Below are 12,669 nucleotides of genomic sequence, written 5' to 3'. Positions count from 1 at the left end.
TCTTAAATTTACTGAGGCTTGATTTGTGACCCAAGACGTGATCTATCCTGGAGAATGTTCCATGAGCACATGAGAAGAAAGTGTATTCTGTTGTTTTTGGATGGAATGTCCTATAAATATTAATTAAATCCATGTCATTTAATGTATCATTTAAAGCTTGTGTTTCCTTATTGATTTTCATTTTGGATGATCTGTCCATTGGTGAAAGCTGGGTGTTAAATTCCCCTACTATGATTGTGTTACTGTCGATTTCCCCTTTTATGGCTGTTAGTATTTGCCTTATATATTGAGGTGCTCCTATGTTGGGTGCATAAATATTTACAATTGTTATATCTTCTTCTTGGATTGATCCCTTGTTCATTATGTAGTGTCCTTCTTTGTCTCTTGTAATAGTCTTTGTTTTAATGTCTATTTTGTCTGATATGAGAATTGCTACTCCAGCTTTCTTTTGATTTCCATTTGCATGGAATATCTTTTTCCATCCCCTCACTTTCAGTCTGTATGTGTCCCAGGTCTGAAGTGGGTCTCTTGTAGGCAGCATATATGTGGGTCTTGTTTTTGTATCCATTCAGCCAGTCTATGTCTTTTGGTTGGAGCATTTAATCCATTTACATTTAAGGTAATTATCGATATGTATGTTACTATTACCATTTTCTTAATTGTTTTGGGTTTGTTATTGTAGGTCTTTTCCTTCTCTTGTGTTTCCTGCCTAGAGAAGTTCCTTTAGCATATAGCATTCTATTTTTGATTACTGATTAGTCCATACAAGAAACTCCAATGGTAGAAACAATTGCTCCACCTCACCTAAATTACTACCATTTTGGTTTTCCTCTTTTTGTCTCCATTAGGAGATGTCCCCAGATGCTTCACTTCCAGGGGATCCAGAGGCCTATCCTGCTGCTGTGTCAAGCGGTGGAGCCATTCATCTGCAGACAGGAGGTGGATATTTTGGCCTAAGCTTTACTTGTCCTAGTCTCAAAAATCCTATTAGCAAGAAATCCTGGACTCGCAAATTAAAAAGCTGGGCATACAGGCTACGGCAGTCAACCAGCTTTTTCAAGAGATCAAAAGTCCGTCAAGGTAGTGTGCTTACAGTCAGGGACATAGACTAGGTAACATCATTTTTCATTTACTTCTGTTTCTTTTTGTTGTTGTTCATACACAAATCTTGCCACTTTTTCCACGTAGCCCATGTATGTGACACGTCCCATTAATGTCATTGCCATTTTATTTTTCCTTTTGTAACTAATTTGGTTTTAAAGTATTCATTTCATATAGATACTAAGTCTCGGGATAAATCTTGCAATGTCTGATTCAGAATTAGGGACTTCTACAGTGTTGCTTATTACATTAACACTTTTTTAATTGTCTAGCAGGAGTTAAGCTTTTTCTACTTTTCTTCATTTTGGGTAATGTAAACAAATGTAGTCTTAACAAGCAATTTTCTCCTTTCTGCTTACAATTTGGCGAAACTTGCAGTGGATACAGAAGATACGAGATCAGCAGTTGCTCCTGACCCCATTCCTCTGACAGGAGAGTCCACAGCTGATGCTAGGGCTTTGAGTAGATGTAAAGCAATGAGTGGATCATTTCAGCGGGGTCGGTTCCAGGTTTGTGTCTTTGGTTAAATCATTATCTACAAAGGCATTATAAAAGGTAACAGCATTGAAGATCTAGGTCTGTAGATGGTAATTATTTTAAATGTAGATCATTATCGTATTTAATTTTTCCCCTTATATGCATCCTGTCACCTTCTGTAGCCATCCACTAAAGGCGAGTCTAAAGAAATGAGGATTTTAGTAGCTGAAAGGGAGCACAGAAATGGGTCATCAGTTTTTGGTGGGTGGTTGGGTCATCTTTTTTATAAATCTAATTTCACGTCCTTTAGAACCTTGGCAATTGAATTTGTTTTCATTTTATTTTAAATTGAAGTATAGATGATTTACAATATTGTGTTAGTTTTAGGTGTACGTATGGAATGTTTTTTAATTGCAGAATTTTATTTGAGCAATATGAAGCCAATTCTCTTTGCAAAGGGCCCAATTGCAAAGCTTTGAATATGACAAGTATAGATGGGATTTTTTAGTTTTGGTATTATCAGTGTTTGTACATTACAGAAGACCATCCAGTTGTCTGTGCCATATATTGATATTGAATTTCTTTGTGGGTTTACTCTTTGGTTAGGCAGAGCCAGCCACCTTTGCCTTTTTGTATTTCAGGTGATTACAGTTCCTCAGCAGCAGTCAGTGAAAGTGACATCTTTTGGAATAGAACACATACCAGCATTCAATAAAATGACGAGCCAGCCTAGTGAAGAAGCTTTAGCCTTTACTGAAACAGCAAAGTCTCAATTGGTAGAAATGGAACCTGCCACACACAATCCACAAACTTCACTTTCTTCTCAGAAGTTACAAGCTCTTCAGGAAACCTTCAAAGAAGATAAAAGAATTCCCAAACAAGCTGACAACTTCTCATCTTTCAGTACAGCTTGTGAGACTGATGTATCTTTGATGACTCCAGAAAAGGAATTGGAAGAAAATTCAGCCACAGGAAGTAGCTTGCAGTCTGGATCTGAACTGTTGCTTAAAGAGAGAGAGATACTTACTTCTGGGATACAGCCTACCTCTGATAGTGAATTTTCAGCCACTCTTTGTGGCAGAGGGAAATCAGTGGCAAAGACTGGTCCAGAGAGAGAAAAGTGCTTACCACCCCGTGAAGAAAAAGCCTACGTTCAAACACAGAGCTCACTCTTCTATTCACCGTCTTCCCCAATGAGCAGTGATGATGAGTCAGAAGTAGAGGATGAGGACTTAAAGGTGGAGCTTCAAAGATTACGAGAAAAGTAAGGACTGCTTCTCTTTTGTCACAAATTTGATTGCCTTGGGTTTTTTTTTTAAGTACATTTTTTTTAATTAATTAATTAATTTATTTATTTTTGGCTGTGTTGGGTCTTCGCTTCTGTGCGAGGGCTTTCTCCAGTTGTGGCAAGTGGGGGCTACTCTTCATCGCGGTGCGCGGGCCTCTCACTATCGCGGCCTCTCTCGTTGCGGAGCACAGGCTCCAGACACGCAGGCTCAGTAGTTGTGGCTCACGGGCCCAGTCGCTCCACGGCATGTGGGATCCTCCCAGACCAGGGCTCGAACCCGTGTCCCCTGCATTGGCAGGCGGACTCTCAACCACTGCGCCACCAGGGAAGCCCCTGCCTTGGGTTTCATAGAACTAAGTATTTGATTGGTAACTAATTTTGGATTGGTGACATTTTAATGATGGAAGAAAATTTATGGTTGAAAACTACAAAGATAGCATCAGATCCCACAGGCTAAGGGCTCAGTCCCACAAGACTGCCCCCTTTCAGATGCCCATCACGAGTCCAGGTAGTGTTACCTATGCTTCTTACCAACCTGTTGTAAATCAGAGGTTCCCACAAACCCCTCCTCAGCTTTGATTACCTTGCTAGAGTGGCTTACAGAGCTCAGGAAAACAGTTTCCTTACTAGATTATTGGTTTATTATAAAAGGATACAACTCAAGAACAGCCAGATGGCAAGGTATAGGGGAAGGGGCATGGAACTTCATGGCCTCCCAGAAGTGCCACTCTCCCAGCACCTCCATGTCTTCACCGACCTAGAAGCTCTTAGAACCCCTGTAGTTCACGGATTTTTATGGAAGCTTCATTACATAGGCATGATTGATTAAATCGTTGGCCATTGGTGATTAATTCAACTTCCATCCTTGTTCCCCTCCTTAGAGGTACCCATCCTTAGGGGCTATCCAAAAGTCACTTCGTGATCAGAGGGGCTTGTTTTGAATAATGAGACACTCCTTTTACCTTTATCACTCTGGAACTATTTCAGGAACTGGAGCTATTTGAGGACAAAAGACCAAATATTATAACAAAAGATTCTCCCATTGCTCTTGTCACTTAGGAAGTTACAAGGGTTTTAGGAGCTGTGTGCCAAGAACAGGGACAAAGACCAAATATATCTTTTTTATTATAAAACGTAATATCACAACAGTAAAAATGCACACAAACCAATCTCCTGTTTCTCATGCCCTAATCTCATTTCTCAGAGGCGACCACAATGAACTATTTGGTATATATCTTGCCTGTCATTTTTCTTGCATTTACAAATATATAGTTTTTGAGTTTAATAAAAGTGGGATCATAATATATGTTACTCTACAATTTTTTGACTTAACATTGTCTCCTCTTCATATTCATGTTTGCACAAATAATCTTTATTCCATACATTGGAATAGCATATAGCCATTTAAAGTTGATTTACTCTCTCCTTAATGGGCATTTCAGTTTTATCCCATATTTTGCTTATGTAAAAAATGTTGAAGTCAACATCCTTATATTTTTACATACTTATGTTAGTATTTTTGTAGGATAGATACCTAAAAGTGGAATTGCTGGCTTAAAAGGTTCGTACATTTAAAATTGTCATCCAATGTAAATATACCATTTTACACACCAAACAGAAATATATGAAAGTGCCTGTTTTCCCACTCCTTAACAAGATTAGACTGGATATTATTGATTCTTTTCATTTTATTCCAATCAGATGAATAAAAAATAGTTTTAAAATCTGTGTTCTATGTATGCTAACACATATATATGGAATCTAAAAGAAAAAAAAATGGTTCTGAAGAACCTAGGGGCAGGACAGGAATAAAGACGCAGACGTAGAGAATGGACTTGAGGACACGGGGAGGGGGAGGGGTAAGCTGGGATGAAGTGAGAGAGTAGCACTGACATATATACACTACCAAATGTAAAATAGATAGCTAATGGGAAGCAGCTGCATAGCACAAGGAGATCAGCTCGGTGCTTTGTAACCACCTAGAGGGGTGGGATAGGGAGGGTGGGAGGGAGACCCAAGAGGGAGGAGATATGGGGATGCATGTATATGTATAGCTGATTCACTTTGTTATACAGCAGAAACTAACATACCATTGTAAAGCAATTATACTGCAATAAAGATGTTTAAAAAATTTGTGTTCTAATTAATACTAAGGATGTGCATCATCTCATATTTATTGGCTACTTGTATTTCCTCTTCTTTGGAGTCACCTTTTCATATTCTTTCCCCCTTTTTCTATAAAGTTGTTTCTTGTTTTTTTAGCATTTAATACTTAGTTATTATTAATGATACTCCATTTTTTTAATATTAATTAATTAATTTATTTTAGGCTGTGTTGGGTCTTCGTTTCTGTGCGAGGGCTTTCTCTAGTTGCGGCAAGTGGGGGCCACTCTTCATCACGGTGCGCGGGCCTCTCACTATCACGGCCTCTCTTGTTGTGGAGCACAGGCTCCAGACGCGCAGGCTCAGTAATTGTGGCTCACGGGCCTAGCCACTCCGTGGCATGTGGGATCTTCCCAGACCGGGGCTCGAACCCGTGTCCCCTGCATTGGCAGGCAGATTCTCAACCACTGCGCCACCAGGGAAGCCCTGTTTCTTTTTTTCTTATTGATTTTTAGGAGCTATTTATATATTCTGAATATTAACCTTTTACTATATGTTACAAATTTTTTTCCTGTTTATACTTGCAACATATAATAAAGAAAAGGTTAATATTATCAGTACTATGAGACTTTCATTTTTTAAATTATCTTTTACTGTATTGAAGTTTTAGAAATTTGTTCTTGTCAATTTATTGAGCTTTTTCTTTATGTCTGATTAGTTTAATGTCACACTTAGGAAGGCATTGAAAATCTTAAAATTGTGAAAATATTCTGTATTTCCACATTCTTAATCTAAATTCCTTGTTAAACTTTACTTGTACTGGTAGAGTTCCTTGGCTCATCTCTATGGTGCCTGTGCCATTAAAATGCTTTCTGCATGATTTTCCTTCAGACACATTCAGGAGGTGGTAAATCTTCAAACCCAGCAGAATAAGGAGCTACAGGAGCTCTATGAACGCCTTCGGGCAATTAAAGACAGCAAAGTCCAATCATCAGAGATTCCTGTACCACCTGCATCACCACGTAGACCAAGATCTTTCAAAAGCAAACTTCGAAGCCGTCCCCAGTCCTTGACACATGTGGACAGTGGCACAGTTGCAACAGGTAAATCAATCTTAAAAGTGATTAAAAAAAACTGGTCAAAGATCAGCAAAATTAGAAAAATAAAAATAATTAACTTATTTTTTATTAAGCTAAGGTGATTTAAAGAAGTATACATTATTCTGAGGTTCTCTTCCACTTTGTTGGTGCTGAATGTTCTTTTATGAAATAATGATGAGGATAGGTGATAGATTTTGGAGAGCAGATGAGTGTTATGTTTTCATTTGGAAAACAAATACCTGGAAACCCAGTTTCAATCCCCAAAATAAGCTTTTGAAATGTTGGTAGTCAATGGGAACCGCTGGTCCAGCATTTGGAGTTTGTTGAGGAGTTTATTGCTTAACAAAGATAATCTTAAAAGGAAAGTCATGATCTATCTGATGTAAGAGATCTTTATTTATTACGAGACTAATAGAAAAACTGTACGTCTCTGAATTTGTAAAAAGAGAGGATCAGTCTCAACTTAATAAAGAAGTTGTTAATCAGGTCAGACTTACTTGGTTACTTGTGCATAGTCAAGGTGGGGTTGAGGGTGAACTGTAAGGGTATATGTGAGATCTCAACAGAATTTGTGGTAGGCAGAATAATGGTCCCCCCCAAAGACATCCATGTGCAAATCCCTGCAACCTGTGACTATGTTCAGCTATATGCCAAAGGGTAATTGAGGTTGTAGATAGAATTTAAGAGGCTAATCAACATTTTAACATAGAGAGATATCCTGGATTATCTGAGTGGGCCCCGTGTAATCACAAGGGTCCTCTAAAGTAGAAGAGAGAGGCAGAAGAAAGGATCAGAGAAAAGATATGAGGAAGGAAGCAGTGTCAGAGAGAGGCAGCATTGCTGGCTTTGAAAATGGAGGAAAAGGGCCACAAACCAAGGAATGCAGGCAACCCATAGAAGCTGGAAAAGGCTGGGGAAGTTTGAAAACACAAGGTTTACTCTTCACGGGTCCTGGGGGGTACACATCGTGCAGGCCACATAGCAAGAGGTTTGGTCAGGAGGTGGGAAACAGGAGTACATACTAGAGAGCAGGAGCACACACTAGCAGATCTAGGGTTCTTCCTTTATACTGGTTGAGGGTGGGGTACCTAGGGTTTCGCAGGTTCACTGTTTATTGAGAGTGAGATCGGGAATTAAAGCACAGGGAGGGAAAAGCAGGATCACTCAAATGATCAGTTATCTAGGTCAACCAGGGCTTTCTAAAAGGGAAACTTCATGGGTGGGGTGGCCTGGCTCTTTATATAGTTGTATAGCTGGCAATGTGTTTATTTGAGATGGATTTCTTTGAAATGTATACTTCAGCAATCAAAAGCTTAATGTCAGGCACTTTCTTATTACAATCAAAAAAGCTAATTGTCAGGCACTTACACCACACTGCTTCTTTCAAATCAACCATAAGATCTCATGGTAAAAACATGCCTTTTGAGATTGGCTTTTTTGACCCATAACATTGTCTTTGCGATTATTTAAGTTATTTTGTGTTATGATAGCTTGTTCCTTTTTGTTGCTGAGTAATATTCCATGCTATGGATGTACCACAGCTTGCTTTTTTTTCTTTTTTAACATCTTTATTGGAGTATAATTGCTTTACAATGGTGTGTTAGTTTCTGCATTATAACAAAGTGAATCAGTTATACATATACATATGTTCCCATCTCTCTTCCCTCTTGCGTCTCCCTCCCTCCCACCTTCCCTATCCCACCCCTCTAGGTGGTCACAAACCACTGAGCTGATCTCCCTGTGCTATGCGGCTGCTTCCCACTAGCTATCTATTTTGCGTTTGGTAGTGTATATATGTCCATGCCACTCTCACTTTGTCACAGCTTACCCTTCCCCCTCCCCATATCCTCAAGTCCATTCTCTAGTAGGTCTGCATCTTTACTCCTGTCTTGCCCCTAGGTTCTTCTGATCATTTTTTTTTCTTTTTTTTTTTTAGATTCCATATATATGTGTTAGCATACGGTATTGGTTTTTCTCTTTCTGACTTACTTCACTCTGTATAACAGTCTCGAGGTCCATCCACCTCACTACAAATAACTCAGTTTCGTTCCCTTTTATGGCTGAGTAATAATCCATTGTATATATGTGCCACATCTTCTTTATCCATTCATCTGTCGATGGACACTTAGGTTGCTTCCATGTCCTGGCTATTGTAAATACAGCGGCAATGAACATTTTGGTACATGACTCTTTTTGAATTATGGTTTTCTCAGAGATTGTAGTGGGATTGCTGGGTCGTATGGTAGTTCTATTTTTAGTTTTTTAAGGAACCTCCATACTGTTCTCCATAGTGGCTGTATCAATTTACATTCCCACCAACAGTGCAAGAGTGTTCCCTTTTCTCCACACCCTCTCCAGCATTTATTGTTTCTAGATTTTTTGATGATGGCCATTCTGAGCGGTGTGAGATGATATCTCATTGTAGTTTTGATTTGCATTTCTCTAATGATTAATGATGTTGAGCATTCTTTCATGTGTCTGTTGGCAATCTGTATATCTTCTTTGGAGAAATGTCTATTTAGGTCTTCTGCCCATTTTTGGATTGAGTTGTTTGTTTTTTTGTTATTGAGCTGCATGAGCTGCTTGTAAATCTTGGAGATGAATCCTTTGTCAGTTGCTTCATTTGCAAATATTTTCTCCCATTCTGAGGGTTGTCTTTTCGTCTTGTTATGGTTTCCTTTGCTGTGCAAAAGCTTTTAAGTTTCATTTGGTCCCATTTGTTTATTTTTGTTTTTATTTCCATTTCTCTAGCAGGTGAGTCAAAAAGGATCTTGCTGTGATTTATGTCATACAGTGTTCTGCCTATGTTTTCCTCTAAGAGTTTGATGGTGTCTGGCCTTACATTTAGGTCTTTAATCCATTTTGAGTTTATTTTTGTGTATGGTGTTAGGGAGTGTTCTAATTTCATTCTTTTACATGTAGCTGTCCAGTTTTCCCAGCACCACTTATTGAAGAGGCTGTCTTTTCTCCACTGTATATGCTTGCCTCCTTTATCAAAGATAAGGTGACCATATGTGCATGGGTTTACCTCTGGGCTCTCTATCGTGTTCCGTTGATCTATATTTCTGTTTTTGTGCCAGTACCATACTGTCTTGATTACTGTAGCTTTGTATTATAATCTAAAGTCAGGGAGCCTGATTCCTCCAGCTCCGTTTTTCTTTCTCAAGATTGCTTTGGCTATTCGGGGTCTTTTATGTTTCCACAAAAATTTTGAAATTTTTTGTTCTAGTTCTGTGAAAAATGCCATTGGTAGTTTGTTAGGGATTGCATTGAATCTGTAGATTGCTTTGGGTAGTATAGTCATTTTCACAGTATTGATTCTTCCAATCCAAGAAGATGGTATATCTCTCCATCTATTTGTATCATCTTTAATTTCTTTCATCAGTGTCTTATAGTTTTCTGCATACAGGTCTTTTGTCTCCTTAGGTTGGTTGATTCCTAGGTATTTTATTCTTTTGTTGCAATGGTAAATGGGAGTGTTTCCTTAATTTCTCTTTCAGATTCTTCATCATTAGTGTATAGGAATGGAAGAGATTTCTGTGCATTAATTTTGCATCCTGCCACTTTATCAAATTCATTGATTAGCTCTAGTAGTTTTCTGGTAGCATCTTTAGCATTCTCTTTGTATGGTATCATGTCACCTGCAATCAGTAACAATTTTACTTCTTTTCCAATTTGGATTCCTTTTATTTCTTTTTCTTCTCTGACTGCTGTGGCTAAAACTTCCAAAATTATGTTGAATAATAATGGTGAGAGTGGGCAACCTTGTCTTGTTCCTGATCTTACTGGAAATGGTTTCAGTTTTTCACCATTGAGAACGATGTTAGCTGTAGGTTTGTCATATATGGCCTTTATTATGTTGAGGTAAGTTCCCTCTATCCCTACTTTCTGGAGAGCTTGTATCATAAATGGGTGTTCCATTTTGTCAAAAGCTTTTTCTCCATCTATTAAGATGATCATATGGTTTTTATTCTTCAGTTTGTTAATATGGTGTATCACATTGATTGATATGCGTATATTGAAGAATCCTTGCATTCCTGGGATAAACCCCACTTGATCATGGTGTATGATCCTTTTAATGTGCTGCTGGAATCTGTTTGCTAGTATTTTGTTGAGGATTTTTGCATCTATGTTCATCAGTGATATTGGCCTGTAGTTTTCTTTCTTTGTGACACCTCTGTCTGATTTTCGTATCAGGGTGATGGTGGCCTCGTAGAATGAGTTTGGGAGTGTTCCTCCCTCTGCAATATTTTGGAAGAGTTTGAGAAGGACAGGTGTTTGCTCTTCTCTAAATGTTTGACAGAATTCTCCTGTGAAGCCATCTGGTCCTCCTGGGCTTTTGTTTGTTGGAAGATCTTTTAATCACAGTCTCAGTTTCAGTGCTTGTGATTGGTCTGTTTATATTCTCTGTTTCTTTCTGGTTCAGTCTCGGAAGATTGTGCTTTTCTAAGAGTTTGTCCATTTCTTCCAAGTTGTCCACTTATTGGCATATAGATGCTTGTAGTAATCTCTCATGATTCTTTGTATGTCTGCAGTGTCAGTTGTTACTTCTCCTTTTTCATTTCTAATTCTATTGATTTGAGTCTTCTCCCTTTTTTTCTTGATGAGTCTGGCTAATGGTTTATCAATTTTGTTTATCTTCTCAAAGAACCAGCTTTTAGTTTTATTGATCTTTGCTATTGTTTCCTTCATTTCTTTTTCATTTCTTTCTGATCTGATCTTTATGATATCTTTCCTTCTGCTAACTTTGGGGGTTTCTTGTTCTCCTTTGTCTGATTGCTTTAGGTATAAGGTTAAGTTGCTTATTTGAGATGTTTCTTGAGGTAGGATTGTATTGCTATAAACTTCCATCTTAGAACTGCTTTTGCTGCATCCCATAGGTTTTAGGTCCTCTTATTTGCATTGTCACTTGTTTCTAGGTATCTTTTGATTTCGTCCTTGATTTCTTCAGTGATCTCTTGGTTATTACGTAGTGTATTGTTTAGCATCCATGTGTTTGTATTTTTTACAGATTTTTTCCTGTAATTGATATCTAGTCTCATAGTGTTGTGGTCGGAAATGATACTTGATATGATTTCAATCTTAAATTTACCAAGGCTTGATTTGTGACCCAAGATATGATCTATCCTGGAGAATGTTCCATGAGCACTTGAGAAGAAAGTGTATTCTGTTGTTTTTGGGTGGAATGTCCTATAAACATCAATTAAGTCCATCTTGTTTAATGTATCATTTAAAGCTTGTGTTTCCTTATTTATTTTCATTTTGGATGATCTGTCCATTGGTGACAGTGGGGTGTTAAAGTCCCCTGCTGTGAATTTGTTACTGTTGATTTCCCCTTTTATGGCTGTTAGCATTTGCCTTATGTATTGATGTGCTCCTATATTGGGTGCATAAATATGTACAAGTGTTATATCTTCTTCTTGGATTGATGCTTTGATCATTATGTAGTGTCATTCTGTGTCTCTTGTAATAGTCTTTATTTTAAAGTCTATTTTGTCTGATATGAGAATTGCTACTCCAGCATTCCTTTGATTTCCATGTGCATGGAATATCTTTTTCCATCCCCTCACTTTCAGTCTGTATGTGTCCCTAGGTCTGAAGTGGGTTTCTTGTAGGCAGCATATATACGGGTCTTATTTTTGTATCCATTCAGCCAGTCTGTGTCTTTTGGTTGGAGCATTTAATCCATTTACATTTAAGGTAATTATCGATATGTATGTTCCTATGACCATTTTCTTAATTTTTTGGGGTTTGTTATTGTAGGTCTTTTCCTTCTCTTGTGTTTCCTGCCTAGAGAATTTCCTTTAGCATTTGTTGTAAAACTGGTTTGCTGGTGCTGAATTCTCTTATATTTTGCTTGTCTGTAAAGGCTTTATTTTCTCCATCGAATCTGAATGAGATACTTGCTGGGTAGAGTAATCTTGGTTGTAGGTTTTTCCCTTTCATCACTTTAAATATGTCCTGCCACTGTCTTGTGGCTTGCAGAGTTTCTGCTGAAAGATCAGCTGTTAACATTATGGGGATTCCCTTGTGTGTTATTTGTTTTTTTTCCCTTGCTGCTTTTAGTATTTTTTTCCATTTAATATTTTTACCTTGGTCCTTCATTTCCTGTGTGTTTCTCTGTCTTCTCATTTTGCTTAATTTACTGTGTTTGTGGTCTCCTTTTCACAGGCTGCAGGTTCATAGTTCCTGTTGTTTTTGGTGTCTGTCCCCATTGGCTAAGGTTGGTTCAGCGGGTTGTGTAGGCTTCCTGGTGGAGGGGATTAGTGCCTGTGTTCTGGTGGATGAGGCTGGATCTTGTCTTTCTGGTGGGCAGGTCCACGTCTGGTGGTGTGTTTTGGGGTGTCTGTGGCCTTCTTATGATTTTAGGCAGCCTCTCTGCTAATAGGCGGGGTTGTGTTCCTATCTTGCTAGTTGTTTGGCATAGGGTGTCCAGCACTGTAGCTTGCTGGTCATTGAGTGGAGCTGGGTCTTAGCATTGGGATGGAGATCTCTGGGAGAGCTTTCGCCGTTTGATATTACGTGGAGCCGGGAGGTCTTTGGTGGACCAATGTCCTGAACTCCGCTCTCCCATCTCAGAGGCACAGGCCTGACACCCGG

The 12,669-nt window shown here is 38.6% G+C and overlaps 1 protein-coding gene across 7 annotated transcripts in view; it reads left to right on the top strand.

Moving 5' to 3' along the window:
• The window catches only part of WNK3 (WNK lysine deficient protein kinase 3), a 140,633-nt gene that overhangs the window by 92,303 nt on the left and 35,661 nt on the right, over window positions 1-12,669 (top strand). For all 7 annotated transcript variants that reach the window (XM_059911851.1, XM_059911850.1, XM_059911848.1 and 4 more), the window contains 4 exons: window positions 849-939; window positions 1,480-1,610; window positions 2,220-2,842; window positions 5,861-6,072. In XM_059911851.1, coding sequence (XP_059767834.1) covers window positions 849-939; window positions 1,480-1,610; window positions 2,220-2,842; window positions 5,861-6,072 — 1,057 coding nt within the window. The remainder of the gene's footprint in view (window positions 1-848; window positions 940-1,479; window positions 1,611-2,219; window positions 2,843-5,860; window positions 6,073-12,669) is intronic.

The sequence above is a fragment of the Balaenoptera ricei genome, chromosome X, assembly GCF_028023285.1.
Source record: "Balaenoptera ricei isolate mBalRic1 chromosome X, mBalRic1.hap2, whole genome shotgun sequence".
Lineage (NCBI taxonomy): Eukaryota > Metazoa > Chordata > Mammalia > Artiodactyla > Balaenopteridae > Balaenoptera > Balaenoptera ricei.
This window is presented reverse-complemented; position numbering and strand designations above follow the sequence as displayed.